The sequence below is a fragment of the Nyctereutes procyonoides genome, unplaced genomic scaffold (assembly GCF_905146905.1).
Source record: "Nyctereutes procyonoides isolate TBG_1078 unplaced genomic scaffold, NYPRO_anot_genome, whole genome shotgun sequence".
NCBI classification, from domain to species: domain Eukaryota; kingdom Metazoa; phylum Chordata; class Mammalia; order Carnivora; family Canidae; genus Nyctereutes; species Nyctereutes procyonoides.
The window spans coordinates 19,912,350-19,936,630 of record NW_026575030.1 but is presented as its reverse complement, the minus strand read 5'-3'; the positions used below and the strand labels follow the sequence as shown (position 1 = coordinate 19,936,630).

The 24,281-nt window shown below is 40.8% G+C and overlaps 2 protein-coding genes across 4 annotated transcripts in view; one reads left to right on the top strand and one right to left on the bottom strand.

Moving 5' to 3' along the window:
• Positions 1-606: 606 nt before the first annotated feature.
• Positions 607-4,859, bottom strand: CEP19 (centrosomal protein 19). 3 transcript variants are annotated; one of them, XM_055316263.1, is made up of 3 exons: positions 4,542-4,859; positions 1,703-1,902; positions 607-1,086 (listed from the first exon to the last, which is right to left on the bottom strand). In XM_055316263.1, exons 2-3 carry the CDS (start codon positions 1,830-1,832, stop codon positions 725-727), a joined length of 492 nt encoding a protein of 163 aa, XP_055172238.1. In that variant the 5' UTR covers positions 1,833-1,902; positions 4,542-4,859; the 3' UTR covers positions 607-724. The 3 variants fall into 3 exon arrangements, with proteins under 3 accessions (XP_055172238.1, XP_055172239.1, XP_055172240.1); XM_055316264.1 differs by having other exon boundaries at positions 1,703-1,899; XM_055316265.1 differs by having other exon boundaries at positions 1,703-1,843.
• PIGX (phosphatidylinositol glycan anchor biosynthesis class X) overlaps positions 4,645-24,281 on the top strand; it is a 35,765-nt gene continuing 16,128 nt past the window's right edge. The window contains exons 1-3 of the mRNA XM_055316559.1: positions 4,645-4,815; positions 5,103-5,280; positions 8,566-8,629. Coding sequence (XP_055172534.1) covers positions 4,645-4,815; positions 5,103-5,280; positions 8,566-8,629 — 413 coding nt within the window. The remainder of the gene's footprint in view (positions 4,816-5,102; positions 5,281-8,565; positions 8,630-24,281) is intronic.

Genomic DNA, 24,281 nt, shown 5'->3' with positions numbered 1-24,281 from the left:
AAGATTTATTTTATAAATGTTTATTTATTTATGAGAGACACAGAGAGAGGCAGAGACACAGGCAGAGGGAGAAGCAGGCTTCCTGCAGGGAGCTCGATGCGGAACTCGATCCCAGGACCCTGGGATCATGCCCTGAGCCAAAGGCAGATGCTCAACCGCTGATCCACCCAGGTGCCCCTGTTAATTCTTAAAAACATTTTATTTCTTTTTTTTTTAATTTTTATTTATTTATGATAGTCACACACAGAGAGAGAGGGGGGGGGGGCAGAGACATAGGCAGAGGGAGAAGCAGGCTCCATGCACCGGGAGCCCGATGTGGGATTCGATACCGGGTCTCCAGGATCGCACCCTGGGCCAAAGGCAGGCGCCAAACCGCTGCGCCACCCAGGGATCCCCCCTCTTTAACTTTCATCAAGCATTTGGCTCTAATCTTTTTGCCGCCTAATTCTGTTAAATTAGTTTTTCACAAGTTTTTGAGTTATCTTCCAATTAGATTGTAAGCTCCTTAAAGGTTCCTATAGTCTAGGTTTCATATATTCCTCATGCATCTACATAGTAGATACTCTACATGTCCTGGTTTTATAAAGTAACATGATCAATCCAAACTTGACCCAACATGTACATTTAGTATTCTTTACAGATTTTTCTAGAACCATGTTGATACATTTTTTTTGTATAAACATGGATTTTCTGCTAGCCCAATAAATTCTTTGAGTTCTTGATATCAGAACTCGTCAGCTGACTCTGTGTCCCAGCCACAAGACTGCAGTTGTTCATCCTGTGGGAACTCAACTTCGATGTCATAAACGAAATTCGGATCATCCTTCTTCTTCTGATTTTTTTCAAAAAGTTCATCCATGATGCTCTTTCTTTTAGCAAGTTCCTTATCATCTAGTTTGTTCAGGTCTTCCTCAGGATCAATTGTTGTTTCCCGTTGAAATTGTTCCATTGTTTCTGCCAAACTTTGCCCCCATAAGTAACCTCGTAAAAAACTGAATAACTTCTCTAGCTGCCTCAGGGGCACTTGTTCCAGGTAATTCTTGTGTCGTGGATTATTCTTCAATTGTTCAGCAGCTCTGCTGCAATCTAGGAGGGAAAACAAAACCATATACTACACGCAACACATACACCACAAACTACTGAAAGCATTATCTGCTGTTAGAGCCAAGCAGCTAAGTGACTTTTTCAGATAATAATAATTATCAAAATGAATTATTTTGCAGAACTGTAATTATTCCTTTATATCGAGCTTTGAGTGTGTGGGGGTAGGAGGGATGCATTTTTTATTTCCTTGACTTAGTATCACTTTGAGGAGATGTTAAACACTTGTAACTCAAGAAAATATCTGAGATGAAAAGACAGTACTACAGTTTTAGATATTTGTACTGGTATTAAGAAAATATCAAGAGTACAAATAAAAAAACACATTTGGAGAGAGAAAAGGGAGTCAATATTATTAAATAATGCTATCTCATTTAACTGATCACAATTCCGAAAGGGTGGTATTATCAATTCCCATTTACAGTGAAGCTCACGGACAATAAGTAATTTAGCTGGTACTACATATTTACCCTGATGGTCATGATTTGAACCTAGGCCTGTACAACTCTGAAGGCCAAGTTACTCCATTATGAGACCAATCATTCTTACTAAGTGACTTAGATAATATTTAAGATAGGAGGCAAGATAAAACATCAGGTACCTGAAAACTTTGAAAAGTTTCGGACTGGCATGATGCGTTGGCGACTTTTCTCCTTCATTTCATTCTCATAGATTAAGATAATAGCTGGAGGCTGAAACCTAATTCCACATTTCTTGGCAGTGCACATCATTCTCACATACACTTCAGGGTAAATCAGAGGAAATCTGATGAAAATGTGTTAGTCACATAATGACTTCCTGCTAAAGGGGAAAAAAATTTAAGTGTTGGATAAATCACGATCCCCAGTACCCCTCCTTCCCAGCAGATCTGGCTCTAGTCCATCCAGTTCTAGAGATGCATATTCAGTGTATCAAATTTCAATATTTGGGAGCTACCGGAAAGTTCAGTTTGGCCCTGGGTTATCCTTAGTCTGTTGGATCCCTGGTTCAGTGAGGCATGTAGCTTTGTCCACACATGAGCCTGGAAATGTAGTTCAGTCTGGACCTCTCCATGTACTGCCCTCTTAACCAAAGTTTGTGCATGTGCCCCTGAGTCAGCCTAAGAATCAACTTATAGGATCTTTTTTATTTACCAATTAAATGAGTACGTACAAGCATCCTCTATGGCAAGATACTAAGATTATTTAACCTTAAACATTATGTCTTTAGAAGTTTATCAGACCAGGTCTGATTCTCTGTACTTTCCTAATCATTTTGTTCATCAATTTTTTTTAAAGATTGTATTTATTTATTCATGAGAGAGAGAGAGAGAGAGAGAGAGAGAGAGAGGGAGAGAGAGAGAGAGAGAGGGAGAGAGGCAGAGACACAGGCAGAGGGAGAAGCAGGCTCTGTGCAGGGAGCCCAATGTGGGACTTGATCCCAGGACCCCGCGATCAACGCCCTGAGTCGAAGGCAGACACTCAACCGCCAAACCATCCAGGCGTCCCTACTCATCAAGTTTTTTATGATTACTTATTAAATGATTTATCTTTCCTTCTATTCTATATGCCACATGTGGGCAGGGAATGTATCCACTGTTCACCAGAATATCCCAGAAAAATACCATACATACTTGTTTAATTTAATGTCCTGGGGCACCTGGGTGGCTCAGCCAGTTGAGCAGCCAGCTCTTGGTTTCAGCTCAGGTCATGAGCTTAGGTTCAAGCCTGTACTCAGCCAGAGTCTGCTTCTAACCCTCTCCATCCGGCCCTCCCCTCACTCACACAAGACTGCTCTGGCTCTCTCAAGTAAGTAAATAAATAAATACAATCTTTTAAAATAATTTAATGTACTAATATAAGACACAGCCCATGTATAACCTTTAGGTGTTTATAGGTCTGATAAAAAATGCAAACCCATTACAGATTGAACCTCTACATATACAAGGCAATAAGGTTGACATGGTTTTTATTTCAACTTAATTTGTCTCATGTTTCTTCAGTTACAAGAAACACAGTTATTTTGTAGTTAATACTTTCTATTCCCTCTTCCTGGTGCCCAATGCCAAAATACACTTAATTATAGGGACTGCTTTAGATGGGACTATGATATCCTCAGGAAAACCTGCACATGTTAAGGAACCTAGAGGTAAAGCAGCACAGGGTGATGATATCTTCACATACTTGATTCTGCTAGAGAATTACCAAAGGAACATGGTACATTGGAGAAAACTGGGGACAGGGTCAGGGAGGAGGAGGAGGAGGAAACAAATATAAAATGATCCTTGATTGTTTTTTTCTACACATATAGTTTTTTTTTAGTATACTACTTTTTATATTATACATCTATCTATTGCCTTGTAAATTTAACGACTTACATGATTTTGTCCTTAGATGCTTTACTAAAATGCACATTTCTATGACTGTCAAGTGTTTTGTCCTATGGATATACCATTCGCTCCTTATTGTTGGATGTCAGAATTTTTACTATTAAGAAATTAATTATACGGGCATCTGGGTGGCTCAGTGGTTGAGCATCTGCCTTTGGCTCAGGTCATGATCTTGGGGTCCCGGAATCGAGCCCCCAGCCAGCTCCCCCACAAGGAGACTGCTTCTCCCTCTGCCTGTGTCTCTGTCTCTCTCTGTGTCTCTCAATAAATAAATAAAATCTTTAAAAAATAAATTAATTATAAAGAACTACTTTTTCAATTTACTGTGCTCTGATCTGAAGCAAATGATCCTCCTCCTCTTCTTCCTCCTCCTTCACAAATACTACTCCCACATCATTAAAATCTGGTCTGTTAGTAAGCTTTCTAGGAGATCCCACTGAGCACAATATAAATTCCACAGACTCGCGCAAATGGCTCGATGTATGCAACTGATAACAATGTCTTTTTGGCTACAGTCTTTCTTTTTAAAATTTAACTTTTATTTGTATTAATGTTTATATCATTTAAAATGTAAACTAATTCTGAGAATTGTAACAAAAAAAAACTTGTCCCTTGCCCTTCCTCTTTTAAGAGGCAACCAGTTTCAGTTCTTTTAAGTATTTCTCCCAAAATTTATCTCCGTATTTCTTAACGCCACGTTTATACTATTTTCAGTTTTCCATTGCACATACCAACATCTCTCCTCTTTATTATTTATTATTATCTAATTTTTTATCCGACATCTTTCCTCTTTTTTAAAATTTAATTTAATTAATTTATTATTATAAAAAAATTTTTTTAGCCGACATCTTTCCTTTTGCAGACACCTGTCCTATGTCCAATCCGCATCTAGGTCCACTTACACATTCAGTTTAACTCATGAAGACGGAGGACCCCTTTCCCCAACTCCCTGGGCGTCGGTGACCCCATGATTCTGCTAAACATCACCCACAGCACCGAAAAGTGTACGGATTTCTGCCAACGGAAGGACGATCCTTTTGCCAACTCACGACCCCGCTGGTGCAAGACTGACCTTGCCCTTTAGAGAAGATACAGAACGTGCCTCTTCTGCACCGGAGGCTCTAAGGCCGCCGCGAAGGGGCTGCTCCCACCCGAGCGCAGCGCACGGAGCAGCAATGACTTCCACTTTGGGGCCGGCGGAGGCTGGCGCTGCAGGGAGAGGCCGCAGCCGTAGTCCCGGCGACGTGACTGCAAGGCGAATTCCCGCGCCGAAGGGCCGAACCCCAAGTACCTGGAGGCGGCGGCGGCGGGAAACTGCCGGGCCGGTTCGCTGGACCGCGTCGGAGGTCGCGGCCCGCACCGCGGCCTAGGGTCACCGTCAGGATCCCCGCCCCGCCGGTCGTTCCCACAGCAACAGCGCAGGCGTCCGCCACGGCGCGTGCGCCGACCCTCGCCCCGCCCCCTGCCGGAAGCTGAGGGGCGGGGCGGCGAGCCAACGCGGCGGGGTTTCCGGCTCCTCGCAGCCCGGGTACCCCGCAAGTTCTGGGGCTGCGGGAAGCCGCGGACGGCAGGACCGCAGGCGCGCGGCGCCGTCTTCCGTCCCGGTCGCTCGCTACGCGGCGGCCCGCTCTAGGAGCGGCGGGCGGCGCGCGCAGGCTTCTCCGGCCGCATTTCGTCCCCGCGTGCTCCGTGGGGGAGCGCGTTCTGCGGCGTCCTGGCTGCCAGGGCCGTGGGCGTCCAGGCGGTGGCCTGGCTGCTCCTCTGCGAGGCGGCGGGGCTCTCCGGCACACCGGCCGCCCCCGCCGGAGCCGGTAAGGAAGGGGACGGGGGGGGGGGTTCCTGGAGGGTCCGGGGGCGGGGCTGGAGGGTCCGCGGGGGCGTGGCCGGAGGTCCGGGGGCGGGGCTGGAGGATCGAAGGGGCGGGTGGAGGGTCCGCGTTGGGGGGGGGACGCGTGCGGGGCTGGAGGGTCCGCGGGGGCGTGGCTGGAGGGTCGAGGGGGCGTGACCGGAGGGTCCGGGGGCGGGGCTGGAGGGTCCGCGGGGGTGGGGAGACGCGTGCGGGGCTGGAGGGTCCGCGTGGGCGGGGCTGGAGTGTCGAGGGGGCGTGACCGGAGGGTCCGGGGGCAGGGCTGGAGGGCCCGCTGTGGGTAGTACGCGCGGAGTACGCGGGGGGGCCGGAGGCCCAGGGGGGCTGTTGCGGGGAGGGGGGCGCCCGGGCGCGTCGTCCCGCCGTACTTCTCCCGGCCTCCGCGCGGGCCGGGCGCCTGCGGGGTGAGCCCGCGGTGGTTACAAGCCGGCCTGGTGCTTGGCGCCCCCGGAGAGCCGGGCTTCGGGGTTCAGAGGTGGTACTGGCCGCCCTCCACCTGAGCGGTCGTGAAGACCTGCGGCCGTCACGTGTCCGGATGCGTGGAGCCTGGTCCCCAGGGGGCCCCGCAAGGCCAAGGAGAAGGCACGGGCAGGGAGGACAACTAGTTTTGTTTTACAAACTTCTTTGGTGCTACGTTGGACTGGGCTGGAGCTGTTCTTATGGCCACAGGCCGGGCAAGCGAGTTGGTGGGTCGCAGTGTGTGCTGGCTGCTGTGGACCAGCCCTCGTGGAGCTTGCAGAGTAGTGGGGACGCGCATTAGTCCTTACAATCAGGAAAGTCCATACAAATTAGGTAACTTTCTCCATCTGTAGAATGAGGATATTAGACTAGCCAGTCCCTGCTTTTGTCTTCACATTTTAGGTTTCCAAGTTTATTTGAAGTATTAAGAAGCCAAAGTGAATTTTTAAACAACTGGACTTGGTGCTACAGAAAGACTTCCAGCACTGGCATTTTTTTTTTTTAAGGTTTTATTTATTTATTCATGAGAGACGCAGAGACAGAAGCAGGCTCCATGCAGGGAGCCCGATGTGGGATTTGATCCTTGGACTCCAGGACCACACCCTGGGCTAAAGGCAGGTGCTAAACCACTGAGCCACCCAGGGATCCCGGCTTTTTTTTTTTTTTTTTAAGATTTTATTCATTTATGCATGAGAGAGAGAGGCAGAGACACAGGCGGAGGGAGAAGCAGGCTCCATGCAGGGAGCCCGACGTGGGACTGGATCCCAGGACCCCAGGATCACACCCTGGATGGAAGGTGGCTCTAAACCGCTGAGCCACCCCGGGCTGCCCCAGGACTGACATTTTATGAATAGAAAGAGGTCCATTTCCAGAGCCAGTTCAAGCCACCATAAAGTACTCTTTAAGGGGAAAAATCTTTTTAAAAAATTTTATTTATTCTTGAGAGAGAGAGAGGCAGAGACATAGGCAGAGGGGGAACAGACTCCTGCGGGGGAGCTGGACGTGGGACCCCGTCCCAGGATCCCGACCTGAGCCAAAGGCAGATGCTCAACCACTGAGCCCCCCGGGCGTCCTTAAGTGGAAAAATCTCGAAGGTCAATTCAAATGCAACAAATTAATTTTGAAAATGGTATTTTGGCTTTAAAAATCATAAGTAATCTATTTGCTATACTATTTCTAACTTAGTCTTTCTACCACCCCAAGATGAATTGTGATTTACTATTCTCTAGTATATGTCCCAATAGAATTTAAGCCTATTAATCTGACCTTTTTTTCCTAATTTAACCTATAGGTAGATATAAATCCTTACTCTCCACCCCTATTAAAATTTAACATAATGAAACATCTGGATTTGTACAAGCGCTACCCAAAGTTATTTTTTGGAAATGATTATATATGTTTCTCTGAAGCAAATAAAGATTTTTTTTTAATAGCTAGGAAAGTGAAAATATCTTAGGCTTTAAAACTCTGGTAAATCTTGCTTCTGATCAGTAAGTTAGTGTTATGGCCCACAGCCAGTTAGAACTATTTATTAGAGTTTCCTCCTGTTTGCAAATGGCAGTAATATTGCCTACCTATTTTCCTAGTTTATGAAAGTTAAAACACATAAAAGCCCCAAGTAGAGGATTTGTCACATGGATATCATTTAATAAACATTATTTTTCCATACTTTTTACCTTCCCTTGGATATTGCAATGTTTTCATTTTCATGTCATTTTATTTCAAGGGAGTTTTCAGGAATAAATCTAATTGACTTAGCATCACACAGTAGTGTATGATTTTCTTTGTTTTAATGTTTTTTCCATGTACTTCCTTCCGGCTTTTGAAAATGGAGTAAAGTTCCATAGCAAGACACCTAGCAGAATTGATGGTGATTAGTAGCTGAATCGTGTATTTACTTATTTTGAGAAAGAGAATGTTAAGCAGGCTCTACACCCAGTGCAGAGCCTGTTTGGGGCTCATCTCACAACCCTGAGATCGTGACGTGAACCCTATCAAGAGTCAGATGTTTAATTGACTGAGTCCCCCCCCACCCCCACCCAGCGCCTCTGAATTTTTAATTTTATGATGCTGACATTGGGTGATAGTTTTAATATCTGAATTCTGCATGATGTCAGTACAGTGAGATTTTAGGTTATTCTAAGTTTAAAAGGAATCCTTTGAATCTTTGAAAAGCCTCAAGTTTTTGTTTCTCTGTTTTAAACATTCCCAACATCTTCACAAGGTATAAATGTTCCATCTTCTCAGTTTTACAGGTGTGGATGGTAGGATACAGAAGTTGGCAGTATGTATGTGAAACACAGTTTCAGTGAGCTAGGATTAAATCTGAAAATTCCTGTCTTTAGGCATTCTGTTCCTTTTGGTGACCTGGGATCTTCTGAATAAAATAGTATGAATGACAAACACTTATATAGAGCTCTTAACTGTGTGATAAACCCTGTTCCCAATGCTTCTACATGTATTAAATTCTCATGACAAGTAGCAGAGAGATAAACTATATTGTCCAAAGTCACGTAGCTTTAAGTGACAGACTGGGATTTGAAAGTAGGCAGTTTAACTCCAAAGTCAATGTTCTTAATGCCTATGCTGTATTAGAAATAGCTTTTTAGGTAGCTCAAATTGCTTAAGTTTTAAAAGCCTTTGTTTTGTTTATAGGTTGGTTAGATTTTTCCAGGCAAGTAAGGCCTATTCAAACAATTATTTTCTAATTATGTAAATATTCTTTCATTAAGTGCTTATTTGAATGTAAAAAGTCTTCTGGTTCTTATAGGTAAAAAGGCCACTTGTTCTGAAATTATTTTGAGGCAAGAAGTTTTGAAAGATGGCTTCCACAGGTAAGTTGCCCACTGACTTTTACTTATGTCAGAATACTGTTTCATATAATTTAGGGCCAAAATCAATAACTGGGAAATGGATAAACTGAAAATCTCTTTCTTACAAGTGTTATAAGTGACAGATTTATCATATGTGGCTCACAGTTTGAAATAATGATTAAAATGACCGTAGAGAAGAGAAAGCAAATGTTTATTTACCATGTGTATTTTATATATATATATATATATATATATATATATATATATATATATCTCCTATATATGGCCAGATTCACTTGAAGTCTGTATAGTGAATCATCACTATATAGAAGATTCACTTAATCTTCACAGTAGTTATAATGCTAACTTTCTTGATTTTCACTTGATCTTAGCCAGAAAGCCAAGAAGTGATTGCCTTTTTTGCTTTTCAGATGAGAGAAGTAGGGTTCAGCGAATTTAAATTAGTAGAAATCAGGGTAGAGCTCTGACTCAAATTTATGACTATCATACTCCAAAACCGTGCCCTCACATATTAAGATATTATATCACCCTAAATCACTGTTTCTGATTTATAAGACTTAGTTCCAAATGACCAAGCTGTTTCCAAAATAGAAATTATTCTCAGGCAACCCTCTCCAGTCCCCTCCCTCTCTGGGAGCTTTGTATTCTATCTTTCAATAAACTTTATTAGCACTCAATAGCTTTGCTGCCCACTAAAAAAATAAATAAATGTATTCTCAATAATGAATATTTGCCAGTATTGAAGATATTTAAAGGACTGATAAAAAGTCGTAGCAACTGTTCTGTAAGAAAACTTCCCAAACTTTGAGTTTTTAAGGTAATTAATTTGAAATGATTCTGATATTTGATTTCCAAATTCTGATATATCGATTTTTAAAAATTTTGCGTTTTATAAATTATCTTAAGCTGAAACATCTTACTCTCCACTCTCTTTAAAGTTAGCCTACATGAGAATGGTTAGAAGGTGTAGTAGAAAAAACTTGGGGTTTGTTTTGTTTTGTTTTTTAACTTAGATTTGAGCTCAGAGGGTAGCTCTATTATTTAATAACAATGCAACCTTAGTCAAGTTTACTTAAATCTTTTCCAGCTTACTAGTAAAATTTGATAATGATAGTATTTCCTCATTAGGGCTGTGAGGATTAAATCTGAGAATATATGGGAAGTCTCTTAATGTAGTGCTTGTCACATAGGACATCCCCAGGAAATGTTAGCTCCAGAAATAAGGAGATAGGGGATCAAGTTGGACAATATAGTTTCGAAGAGGAGATTGCTATAAAGTAATAAAGCTGATTCTAATCAAGTTTCTTTTTTTTTCTTTTTTTTTTAATTTACTTAGGATAGTCACAGAGAGAGAGAGAGAGAGGCAGAGACACAGGCAGAGGGAGAAGCAGGCTCCATGCACCGGGAGCCCGATGTGGGATTTGATCCCGGGTCTCCAGGATCGCGCCCTGGGCCAAAGGCAGGCGCCAAACCGCTGCGCCACCCAGGGATCCCCTCTAATCAAGTTTCAAACAAATTTTAAGCAGTGTCAGGGTAATTATGCCAAGGTTATAGCTGCTGCTTTTTATTTTTATTTATTTATATATTTTTTATTTTATTTATTTTTTAAAAAATATTTATTTATTCATGAGAGACACACACACACAGAGAGAGAGAGAGAGAGAGGCAGAGACACAGGCGGAGGGAGAAGCAGGCTCCATGCACCGGGAGCCCGACGTGGGATTCGATCCTGGATATCCAGGATCACACCCCAGGTGGAAGGTGGAGCTAAACCACTGAGCCACTGGGACTGCCCTACCGCTGAGCCACCGGGGCTGCCCTTTTTTTTTTTTTTTTGAAAGATTTATTTATTTGAGAGAGCGCGCATGTGTGCAAGCGGGGGCAGGGGCAGAGGGAAAGGGACAGAGAATCCCAAGTAGATGCCCCCTGAGCAAGAGCAGGATGCAGAACTCCACCCCAGGACCCTGAGATGGCGATCTGACCCAGGATCTGACCCGAAATCAAGAGTTGGACACGCCCACCTGACTGAGTCACCCAGGTGGCCCATGTCAAGGTCATAGCTTCTGTCTTGAAAAATATTGGGATGTATTCTCAAGAGAAATGGGAAATACTAAGTAATGCAAATTTGCAGTGCAATCATTTATGATTCCAGTGAGGAAGAAAGAAGTGCCTGAAGAAACTATTGTGACAGCAAAAGTAGCTGTCCAATTAGAAGTAATAAAGATAAAAACCAGGACACAAAACCAAGGGTGAAAAGTGACAGAACCCACAAGAATAGCTTCAGAGAAATCTCAGTTATTTGAGACCTGCAGAAAATGCCAGTAATCATTTTTTTAAAAAGGCTTTTCAGTTATGTTTAGAACAGGTGTAGTCTTTTGCGAAGGTAGAGAAGGAAACATTAACAGATTATAGAAAATAGAATTTGTTAGCTTCTCTTCTTGGTCAAGAAGAATTACTTCCACTGTAGAGAGGGCCAAGCAAATATTGGAGGGTGGAAACTGAAGTGCAGAATACATACGGAATTTCTATAAAAGGACTTCACTATTATAGATGAGTTTAGGGTCTCCCTTCTGTGATGATCTATAGTTGAGGTCGGTAGGAGAATTTACTTAAATGATTGCTGAATTTCTGTTTATAATCTTCAGATAATCTGGAAGTTAGTTGATGTAATGTCTGGACAAAGTACTAGCCCAGATTATTAAAAGGATGGTTTGTGAACACAAAAGAGGAAGTGGTGGTCTCTGGGAACTAGCATGAATTTATGACAAATTTATGTCCTTCATAGAGATCCACTAGACAGGTAGATCAAAGAAATGGCTGTAGGTATAATACATCTGATTTTCTGTAAGACTTTTTTTAAAAGATTTTACTTATTTATTCATGAGAGACACAGAGATGGAGGCAGAGGGAGAGCAGGTCCCTGTGGGAAGCCCCATATGGGACTCGATCCCCGGACTCTGGGATCACACCCTGAGCAAAAGGCAGACACTCAACCATTGAGCCACCCAGGCGTCCCTCTGCAAGACTTTTGATGAAGTTTTAAATGTTGTATTTGTAAGATAAAGAACATGAACTGGAAGATAAAACAGTTGAATGACTTTGTTGAGAATTAACAAATAGATTCAATATGTTCTGATTAATGCTTTTTTTTAAAATTTTTTTTTGTTTTTATTTTATTTATGATAGTCACACAGAGAGAGAGAGAGAGAGGCAGAGACATAGGCAGAGGGAGAAGCAGGCTCCATGCACCGGGGAGCCCGATGTGGGATTCGATCCTGGGTCTCCAGGATCGCGCCCTGGGCCAAAGGCAGGCGCCAAACCGCTGCGCCACCCAGGGATCCCGATTAATGCTTTGAATGTCATCTGGGAGGAAGGTTCTGAAGAGTCTCTTATCCTTTTAAATATATATATTTTTTCTAATTATAAAATAGTACATGTTCATAAACACATATACGTTATCTGGAGGAAAAGAGATTATAGGTATATTCTACTTTTATAGAGACTATATCACTATAGAGTGATATAGTGACTAAGAATGTGGACATTAGAGTAAAACTTTAGGGGTTTGAATCTTGGCTCTTGGATAAGTTAGTTTCTCAGTGCTTCAGTTTTCTTTCTTTCTTTTTTTTTTTATGGGCTGCTTTATTTTTTTAAGATTTTATTTATTTATTCATGAGAGAGACACAGAGAGAGAGAGGCAGAGACACAGGCGGAGGGAGAAGCAGGCTCCACGCAGAGAGCCCGATGTGGGACTCGATCCAGGGTCTCCAGGATCATGCCCTGGGCTGCAGGCGGCGCTAAACTGCTGCACCACCAGGGCTGCCCAGTTTTCTTTTTTTTGAAGAGGGAAAATATTTTTGTTTCCTCACATATAAATACAGAATTTTTGGATTTAATTGATTTGCATATTCTGTCCTTAGCTTTTACATCACTAGAAATTATATTTTTGGATGAAAATAGAATATAACAATACCACAAATATTATTCAGAATTCTTTCAATCAATATAAATTATTAGGAAAATGAAATGCTGTATGTGAAATTATCTCAAGCTTCTAGGAAGAGTAGAAGCACACACGCACACAGACAAAAAAAGTCAGAAGAGCTCTTTCTCTGTATAGCTGTTCTTGATACTCAGTTCTTGAAATTGTTACTGTGTTCTTGGATCAATGAGTCCATAAAAAATGTACTGATTATCTGAGAACCAAAACCTAATATCATACATTTATATAAAGGCTGAAAGCATTTCCCTATACTTTTTGAGTTATAGGTAATAATTTTTCTATAAAGATGGTAACACAGATATTTTAACCCTGGTGCTTTGTTTTCTTACAGGTAAAAGAGGAATTATTATAGTACTATTTCATAGTGATTTTTTAAAAGATTTATTAAAAAATTATTTTTAAAGATTTTATTTATTCATTCATGAGAGACACACAGAGAGAGGCAGAGACAGGCAGAGGGAGAAACAGGCTCCTGGCAGGGAGCCCAATATGGGACCCGATCCCAGGACCATAGGATTATGACCCAAGTCAAAGGCAGATGCTCAACTACTGAGCCACCCAGGAGCCCCTAAAAATTTATTTTTGTGGAGAGGGGCAAGGAAGAGGGAGAGAGAGAATCTTAAGCAGATTCTGTGCTGAGCATAGGGGCCTAACCCTGAGATCATGACCTGAGCTGAAACCAAGAGTTGGTTGCTTAACCAACTGTTGTACCCAGGCATTCCTTAGTGATTTTTTAATCAACTTCATTGAATTTTGAAAATTCTGTATACCCATGTAACCACCACCTCAATAAAATATATAATTTCCATTATCTCCAAAAATACCCATGTGCCACTGCTTGGAATTATTCTCCCTCACCCATACCCACACTCAGTCAACCACTGATCTATTTTCTTTCACTATATAGATTTTCTAGAATTTTATGTAGATGAAACCATATAATACGTGTTTTTGATATCCAGTATCTTTCACTCAGCATTGTATCAGTGAGATTTATACATGTTCTACATGGCAGTAATTTGTTCCTTTTTGTTGCTGAGTACTAAAATTTTGTTTATTTGGGGGTCATTTCTGGTTTTGGGCTATGATAAATAAAGCTATAATGAATATCTGTACAAGTCTTTGTGTGAATATGTTTTTATTTCTCTTGGGTTGCTAGGTATATGGTAGGTATATGTTGAACTTTTTAAGAAACTGCCAAACTGTTTTCCAAAGTGATTACATAGTTTTACATGCGTACTGAGAGTTCTGTCCCTGACACATCATTGCCATCACTTGGTATGGTCAGTCTTTTTAATCTTAGAGATTCTGGTGGGTGTGTATTGGTAACTCATTGTAGTTTTAATAGGTATTTTCCTGATGACTAATGATGTTGAGCATCTTTTCGTGTACTTTTTGGCCACTGGTGTATCTTCCTTTGTGAAACATCTGCTTAAATCTTGTCCTTTTTTTTTTTTTTTGTCCATTTTTAAACTGAGTGGTTTTTCATCTTAGTGGGTTATGAGAATTCTAATTTTGAATTTGTCAATTTTTTTTTCTCTTAAAGTTCATGGTTTTTGTGTTCTGTGTAAGAAATCCATGCCTATTTCAAGATCATTGAAATTTTTCTTTTAGAGGTGTCATATGGAGTAGTCCTGGGTAGCTCAGTCAGTTAAGCATCTGACTCTTCGTCCCAATTCAGGTCTTGGTCTCAGGATCAGGAGTAGAGCCTACATAAAAAATAAAAAGCGTCATGGGGTGTGATCCACTTTGAATTAATTTATGTGTATACTCTTTAGAAAAGATTGAGGTTAATTTTTTTCCTTATGGATATCCAGTTAATCCAACATTATTTGGTAAAAGGATTATTCTTTCCCCATCAAATTACCTTGATACATTTATTGAAAATTAATTGTCTTATATGTGAGGATCTATTTGTGCATTCTATTGTGTACAAACATTTGGCAAACTGGCCTGAGGCCAAAGCCTGTGTATGCCCTACTTTGTACCACCAGTGAGCTAAAAATGATTTTTATATTTTCGAAGATTGTTTAAAAAAAAAGGCAAAGAAAAATATATAACAGAACCTTTTAAGTGTCACAAAGAACTAAAATATTTATTGTTAGGACCTTTACAGAAAAAGTTTGCCAATCCCTGATCTGTATGTCCATCTATATGCCAGTAATGCACTACCTTGATAACTGTAGTCTGAAATTGTGGCTTCAAAATGTCTGAATGAAAAAAAAACAAAACAAAACTGAATGCTTCAGCCTTTTTTTTCTTTTTTTTTTTTTTTTTTAGTTTTTTTTTTTTTTTTTTTTAGTTCAGCCTTTTTTTTCAAAGTTGTTTTGGTTATTCTAGATCCTTTTCAGCTCCGTGTAACTTTTGGAATCGATTTGTAAATTTTTTCAGAAAAGCTTCACAAAATTTTGATTGGGATTCTGTTGTAACTCTTGATCAATTTGTAGAGAGGTGATGTTACCATTAATGAGTATTCCAGTGCATGCATAAGGCATCTCATTTATTTAGGTTTTATCTTTAACAATTTGTAACTTTCAGGGTATAAGTCTTAACGCATATTTTGCTAAATTTACCCTTAACTTGGGCACCTGGGTGGTTCAGTTGATTAGCATCCAACACTTGGTTTTGGCTCAGGTCATAAACTCCTTGACAGGAGATCAAGCCGCTGCTGCTCCCTGTCCCCCCATCGGGCCCCTGCTGAGCAGAGTCTGCCTGAGATTCTCTGTCTCTGCCCCTACCCCTACTCACCCATGTGCATGCATGTGCACACTCTTTCCTTCTCAAGTAAATAAATACATAAAATCTTTAAAACAAAATCAAAACGAGTGCTTGGGTGGAGTAGTTGATTAAGCATCTGGCTCTCGGTTTCTGCTCAGGTCTTGGTCTCAGAACCCTGAGATCAAGCCCCAAGTCAGGCTCAGCGCACAGTGGGGAGGCTGCTTGAAGTTCTCTCCCTCTTCTTCTGCCCCTCCCTCTGTGTTCTCTCTCTCTCTGTCTCTCCCTAAAATAAATAAATAAATCTTAAAAAAAAAATTTACCCCTGAGTGTTTAATGCGTTTTTTAAGGTAAAAAGTATTGTTTTAAAATTTTAATTTCTGCTTGATTGTTGCTTATAATAAAATACAAATTTTGTGCGTTGACATTGTACCCTAATTCCTTGCTGAAATCATTTATCAATGCCTGTAGCTTTTTCATGCATTCCTTAGGATACTCTACAGAGATGATCACGGGTTTGTGAAGAAAGGTAATCTTTATCGTTTTTATATCCTTCCCTTTTTGAGCTGGCTAGAATCTCTCTCTCTCTCTCTCTTTTTTTTTGACGGCTAGAATCTCTAATACAGTGTTGTTACTGTTTTAATTTTTTTTTCTAATCCAATGTTGAATAAAAGTCATGAGAGCATTTCCATTTATCCTTGTTCCTCATCTTAAAGGGAAGGTATCTCGTCTTACAAATTCAAGATACAGAGCTATTCAGATATTCTATTTTTTTGGTCAGTTTTGTTCATTTTTTCTTTCTCGGAATTTAGCTATTTTATTTAAGTTGTTTAATTTATTGGAATATGGGATGCCTGGGTGGCTCAGTGGTTGAGCGTCTGCCTCAGGCTCAGGGCGTGATCCCAGCATCCCAGGATCAAGTCCCATATTGGGCTCCCGGCAGGGAGCCTGCTTCTCCCTCTGCCTGTGTCTCTGCCTCTCCCTCTGTGTGTGTCTCATGAATAAATAAAATCTTCTAAAAAAATTATTGGAGGGGATCCCTGGGTGGCGCAGCAGTTTGGCGCCTGCCTTTGGCCCAGGGCGTGATCCTGGAGACCGAGGATCGAATCCCACATTGGGCTCCCGGTGCATGGAGCCTGCTTCTCCCTCTGCCTGTGTCTCTGCCTCTCTCTCTCTCTCTGTGTAACTATCATAAATAAAAATTAAAAAAATTATTGGAATAAAATCACTCAAATATTTCCTTATTGTCTTCTTTATATGTAGTGGTTGTATAGTAATATTCCCTCTTTTATTACTTTTTTAAAAATAATTTTTTATTTTATTAAAAATGTTTGTTTTTAAAGATTTTATTTACTAGAGAGAAAGAGAGTGCATGGGTGGGGGGAGAGGCAGAGAATGAGGAAGAAGCAGACTTCTCACTGAGCAGGGAGCAGATGTGGGGCTTGATCTCAGGACCCCAAAATCATGACCTGAGCCAAAGGCAGACACCCAACCACCTGAGCCACCCAGGTGCCCCTAAATTTTTTTTAAGAAGGCTCCACACCCACTATGAAGCCCAGCGTGAGGCTTGAACTCACAATCCTGAGATCAAGACCTGAACTGAGATTACATGAGTCAGTTGCTTAACTGACCAAGCCACGCAGGTACCTGCCCTTTTATTTTTGATATTTGTAATCTGTGCTTTTTCTCTTTCATGATCATTCTGGAGATTGATCAATGTTACTGATCTTTGAAAAGAAAACATATTTATTATTTGTCTATTTTTAATTGATTTCTTTATTATGTTTCCTTTTTGCTTTGACTTCTTCCAACGCAGGTACCTGCCCTTTTATTTTTGATATTTGTAATCTGTGCTTTTTCTCTTTCATGATCATTCTGGAGATTGATCAATGTTACTGATCTTTGAAAAGAAAACATATTTATTATTTGTCTATTTTTAATTGATTTCTTTATTATGTTTCCTTTTTGCTTTGACTTCTTCCTTCTTAGCTTTTTAAGGTGGAAGCTGAAGTCATTGATTTTAGACTTTTTTCTCTAATATAAGTATCTTTGCATTTATGGCTATAAGTTTCCTTCTACATAAGGCTTTTGCTGTATTCTATAAATTTTGATGTTGTCTTTTTCATTTAGTTCAGTATATTTTTTCTTTCTTTTTTTTTTAAGATTTTATTTATTTATTCATGAGAGACACAGACAGAGAGGGGCAGAGACACAGAGAGGGAGAAGCAGGCTCCATGCAGGGACATGGGACTGGGTCCCGGGTCTCCAGGATCATGCCCTGGGCTGAAGGTGGCACTAAACCGCTGAGCCACCCGGGCTGCCCTATCAGTTTCATATTCTTTTTTTTTTTTTTTAAGATGTATTTATTCATTCACTCAGAGCGAGAAAGAGGCAGAGACACAGGCAGAGGGAGAAGCAGGCTCCATGCAGGGAGCCCGACGTGGGACTCAATCCCGGGTCTCCAGGATCACACCCCGGGCCGCAGGCGGCGCTAAACCGCTGCGCCACCGGGGCTGCCCAAGTTTCATATTCTTAAAGCTAGATGTGGTTACATTTGATTTTTTTAAAGTCTATTTTAAAAATAACGGGACTGGCTATAGTTTAGATGCCACTGATGTTTATTTTTCTCCCCTGAAGAAATAGGACATTTCCTTGTGGTTAATTTTTTTTTTAAGATTTTATATATATATATGTGTGTGTGTGTGTGTGTGTGTGTGTATATTTTGAATATTTTATTTATTTGAGAGAGAGCAGAAGCTGGGAGGAGAGGGAGAAGCAGGAGGAGAGAGAGAGAAGCAGGCTCCCCGCTGTGCAAGGAGCCCCATGTGGGGCTCAATCCCAGGACCCTGAGATCATGACCTGAGCCAAAGGCAGCCACTTAACTGAACGAGCCACCCAGGCGCCCCTTAGGATTTTATTTTTAGTAATCTCTACATCCAGCATGGAACTTGAGATCAAGAGTCTTATGCTCCACCAACTGAGCCAACCAGTTGCCCCAGTTAATTTGTTAAAATGTGGTATATATACTTTAAATATAGATACTAGAAATTACTATTTGTCTTAATTACTGTAGCAAAGTATTAAGTATCTTTAGAACTTCCTTTTTTTTTAAGATTTTTTTTTAAAGATTTATTTATTTATGATAGATATAGAGAGAGGCAGAGACACAGGAGGAGGGAGAGGCAGAGACACAGGAGGAGGGAGAAGCAGGCTCCATGCCGGAGCCCGACGTGGGACTTGATCCCGGGACTCCAGGATTGCGCCCTGGGCCAAAGGCAGGTGCTAAACCGCTGAGCCACCCAGGGATCCCCTAAGATTTATTTTTTTATTCAGAGAGTGAGAGAGGCACAGACATAGGCAGAGGGAGAAGCAGGCTCCATGGAGGGAGCCCGACGTCGGACTCAATCCCCAGTCTCCAGGATCAGGCCCTGGGCTGCAGGCAGTGCTAAACCGCTGCGCCACCGGGGCTGTCCTAGAACTTCCTTTTTAAAACATATTTTTGCAAAGTCCAAATCAGTAAGTTCAAAGTCTTTTTCATAGACTTTTTCATAGAACTGTCTGGTTAACTGAGGGTCCAGATAGTCCTTTGTTATATCTCTGGTGATAAGAAATAATTTTCCCGAGCCCTTGAGTAAAGTAAGTGGACACACAACTCTCATTTTCTCCTTCTATTGCTGTAATAGGCAGAGGGACACATCCATGTTATTAAAAATTAATTTCACGAAATTCAGGAAACAACTAGGACTGATTTGCCAGCAGCAGACTCTCCCCGAAGTACTGGTTTGAACTGGCATGTCTTATTTACAGCATTTGGCCTGTTGGATCTTGTTGCTCCTCAGTTAGCCATGTCCAAATTTAAAAGAAGTCCCTAATTTCAGTCTCCTAAATGAATTTTCAGGATGTGAGGTATCAATTTTTTTTCTTTCTGGGGTTAAGAAACCTGAGATTACACAAGCACCTATGAAGCCAAAGCTTCCAGGCAGCATATGCCAGGCATAGTAGTCAAAGACGACTGAACCTGAGGCTGTGGCTTTGGTGAAGGCAGTGTTTTCTTCTTTTGATTTCTTTTTTTTTTTTAATATGTATATTTCTTTTTTTTTAATTTTTTATTTATTTATGATAGGCACACAGTGAGAGAGAGAGAGGCAGAGACACAGGCAGAGGGAGAAGCAGGTGGCATGCACTGGGAGCCCGACGTGGGATTCGATCCTGGGTCTCCAGGATCGTGCCCTGGGCCAAAGGCAGGCGCCAAACTGCTGCGCCACCCAGGGATCCCTGATGTCTGCATTTTTTATGTTAATGTAGCCATTCCATATTTTTATTATTAATGTGTGTCTTATAGACAGCATATAATTGGTGCTATTTTATCCAGTCTGTTAATCTCTACATTCTAATTAGAGTGATTAGAGTATTTACTTTTACTATAAATATTGATTTGGTTGGTTTGGTTTAAATATACCCATCTTGTTACTTTTTTTCCATATGATTTTCTTTTGTTTTTTATTCTTTTTTAGAGAGGCAGAGTGGCAGGAGGGGTACAAGGAGAAGGAGAGTCTCAGGCAGGTTCCTTACTTAGCATGGATCCCGACTCAGGGCATGATCCCATAACCCTGAGATCATGACCTGTGAAGAAATCAGGAGTCAGCTCAACCACATGAACCACCCAGGCACCCCTCTATTTGCTTTTCCACTTGTCCTGGCTAAACTTTTCTCGACTTTAGATAAATTGAATAATTTAAAGCATTCCACTTTATCTCTGTTTTTGGCTTATTAACCCTACCTCTCTCTTTTTTTAATTGGTCATTTCAAGGATTTACAGTGGGCAGTTTTAACTTATAGTCTACCTTCCAATATTATTCCATACTGTGAATGATGTGTGAATCTTCTATCAGAATATCAGAATTTCTTTCCCCTCTTGCTCTTTTCTTTCTTTTTTATTTTTTAAAGATTTTATCTATTTATTCATGAGAGACTCTGAGAGAGAGGCAGAGACACAGGCAGAGGGAGAAGCAGGCTCCATGCAGGAAGCCCAACATGGGACTTGATCCCAGCATCCCGGGATCACTCCCTGAGCTGAAGGCAGACACTCAACCGCTGAGCCACCCAGGCATACCTCCCTTCTCTTTTGTGCTTTTGTTGCCATACATATATCAACTTTATATTTTTCTTATAAGCCCTACTATGTTATCTTTGCTTCAAATAGTCATATCTTTTTATTATTATTTAATTATGGTAATACATAATGTAAAATTTACCATTTGTTATTTTATTTATTTATTTAAAAGATGTTTATTTGAGAGAGCGAGAGCACGAACAAGTGGGGGTAAGGGCAGAGGGAGAGAGAGAAGCAGACTCCTGGCTGAGTGTGTAGCTCAACCAGGAGCTCAATCCCAGGACCTGGACTCCATGACCTAAGCCAAAGGCGGACTCTTAGCCAACTAGCCACCTAGGTACCCCAAAATTTGCCACTTTAAAAAAAATTATTTTAAATAGGCTCTTCTCCCAAAATGGGGCTTGAACTCATGATTCTGAGATCAAGAGTTATATGCTCTACCAACTGAGCCAGTCAGGCATCCCCCATCTTAACCATTTTTAATTGTATACTTGACTGGCATTGAGGACATTTGCATTATTGTGTTACCATCACCACTATCTATCCCCAGAACTCTTTTCATCTTGCAAAATTGAAGCTCTACCTATTAAAGCCCCCCATCCTCCTCTTTCCCCAGCCCCTGGCAACTACCATTTCACTTTCTATGAATTTGACTACTCTCGATACTTTACATAAGCAGAGTCATACATTATTTGTCATTGGCTCTTTTCATTTAGTGTAAGGTGCTTAAGATTCATCCATGTTAATTTCCTGTGGAATCATCATCCTGTTTTCCTTACTGGCTGTACCAGTTTACATTTCCACCAACGATGCACAGGGTTCCGATTTCTCTATTAATCAAATTTTAAAGCAATTTAAAAATAAATAAAAAGTTCTTATATTTACTCATATACTTATCTTGTGCTCTTCTGTCTTTCTTGTAGATTCTTGTTTCTATCTGATATCATTTTCTTTTTGCCCAAAGAATTTCCTTTACCATTTCTTGAAGTGACAAATTCTCTTTATTCCTATTTGTTTAAGTCTGTATTTTGCCATTATTTTTGAAGGATTTTCACTTTGGATATAATTCTATATTGATAGCCTTTTCTTGTTTAATACTTTAAATACATTGTCCCATTGTCCTCTGGCTTGTTCTTTGTTATTCTCCATAATGTTTCTTTGTCCTTTGATGGCTTTTAAGATTTTTTTCCCCAGTGGCTGGATGATATATCTTGCTGTGGTTTTTTTGTGTTTATCCTGTTGGGGATTTGTTGAGTTTCTTGGATTTATGGGCTTCTTGTGTTCATGAAATTCATAAAATTTTCAGCCATTATGTCTTAAATATTTTTTCTACTACATTCTCTTCTCTTTTTCTAGGACTCTAATTCGAAACATATATTAGACCACCTGATATTGTTTTAAAGGTCACTGAAACTGTTTCTTTATTTTCTTCCCCCCAATTTTTTTCTCTGTTCTTCAATTTGGATAGTGTCTGTTGCTTTTGTCGAAGTTACTGATCTTTTTTTTCTTTTTTGCAGTATGTAAATGCTTTTAAAAAATTTTTTTTTAAATTTTTTTTTTTTTAAGATTTTATTTCTTTATTCATGAGATACACAGAGAGAGGGAGAGAGGCAGATACACAGGCAGAAGGAGAAGCAGGCTCCATGCCGGGAACCCGACGTGGGACTCGATCCCGGGACTCCAGGATCACACCCTGGGCCGAAGGCAGGCGCTAAACCGCTGAGCCACCCAGGGATCCCCTTTTTTTTAAATTTTTATTTATTTATGATAGTCACACACACACACAGAGAGAGGCAGAGACTTAGGCAGAGGGAGAAGCAGGCTCCATGCACCGGGAGCCAGACGTGGGATTCGATCCCGGGTCTCCAGGATCACGCCCTGGGCCAAAGGCAGGCGCTAAACCGCTGCGCCACCCAGGGTTCCCACGTAAATGCTTTTAATCATATCTGGATAGTTTTTTTTTTTTTAATTTTGAAATTGTATTTTTCATTTCAAAGTTGCATTCAGTTATTTGTGCATATAAAATGTCTTCTCTTTCCCTAACAGTGTTCACGTAGATCTTTAAACCTTTGAACATGTTGGGCATAATTCAAAGGACTTTTAATGTCCTTTGCTAATTTTGTCAATTCTGTCATTTCTAGGTCTGTTTCTATTGAATGATTTCTTCCTTGGTTATTTGTGGCATTTCTCTGCTTTTTTGCATCTTTAGTGACCTTTAAAATTAAAAAAAAATTTTTTTAAAGATGTATTTATTTATTTGAGGGAGAGACAGAGAGACCACAAGTGGGGAGGAGGGACATAGAGAGAAGAGCAAACTCCATGCTGAGTAGGGAACCCAGGACCCTGGGATCATGAGCTGAGCTAAAGGCAGATGCTTAATGGATTGAGCCATGCAGGTGCCCCTAGTGACTTTTTAAAAAATGATTTTATTTATTTATTTATTTTAGAGAGAGAGAGGGAGAGAGCAAGCTCGAGTGGAGAACAGAGAGGGAAGGAAAGAAGATCCCAAGCATACTCCATGCTGAATGTGGAGCTCAACACGGAGCTCAGACTCATGACCCCAAGATCATGACTCAAGCCAAAACCAAGATGGATGCCCAACCGACTGAGCCACCCAGACACTTCACATGTTTAGTGACTTTTGATGGGGTACTGAACATTGTCAATGTGTAGATTAGATATGAGGATTTTTTAATCTTTTGGCTTATTTTTTCTGTTAGCAGTTACTTGTTTATCAGTTTGATCCTTTTAACTTTTTTTTTGTATAGATCTAAAGTTAAAGTGGCCCTTACTGCAAGGCTAATTTAACTGCTGAGGCCTTGCCCTATTGGTATCTCTACCAAAAGCTATGGTCTCTATACTTTGGTTGGTTGGAATGCAAATTTCTCTCGACTGTGTGTGAAACTTTAGAATTTCTCATTTTTTTGTGCCCTGGTCATTCTTTGCCCAATCTTTGGAGTTACACTTTACTTATGCTTTTCTTAGTATTCAACAAAAACTCAAGGGGAATCCAAAACAGATTTATAGAACTCTTTCTAAATAGTTCCCTCTTCTCTGGAATTTAGCACCTTGACTTCCAGCTACTTCAAGACTCCCTTAACTTCTGTCTCTGTGTTATAATTTAAGCAAAACCACCATGTGGTGCTCTGGATTTCCTTCCCTGCATATGGTCCAAAGTGTGCCTTCAGACAGAAAGCTGGGACAATTATACATTTAAGTTTATAATCTATTTCAAATTAATACTTGTCTATCATATGAAGTTAAGGTCAAGGTTCATTTTCTTCCGGGCAGCCTGGGTGGCTCAGCAGTTTAGTGCTGCCTTCAGCCCAGGGCCTGATCCTGGAGACCCAGGATCGAGCCCCATGTCGGGCTATGTGCATGAAGCCTGCTTCTCCCTCTGCCTGTGTCTCTGCCCCTCTCTCTCTCTCTCTGTGCCTCATGAATAAATAAAATCTTAAAAAAAAATGTTCATTTTCCTTCCAAATAGATATCTAGTTATTTCAGTACCATTTGGTTGAAAAGATGCTCCTTTCTCCATCAAATCATGTGGGTATCTTTATTGCCATATGTATGTGTATGTGTTTGTCTTTGGACTCTGTTGATCGTTATCTGTTTTCACACTAATACTATACTGTGACTCTTGACAAGAATTTATGAAAGATCTAATGAGTGGTTCTGAGATAAATATTTCATTTGGCTTTATTTTTTTTTTAAAGATTTATTTATTTATTCATTCAGAGAGAGCACGAAGAGAGAGGCAGAGACACAGGCAGAGGGAGAAGCAGGCTCCCTGCAGGAAGCCCGATATGGGACTCGATCCT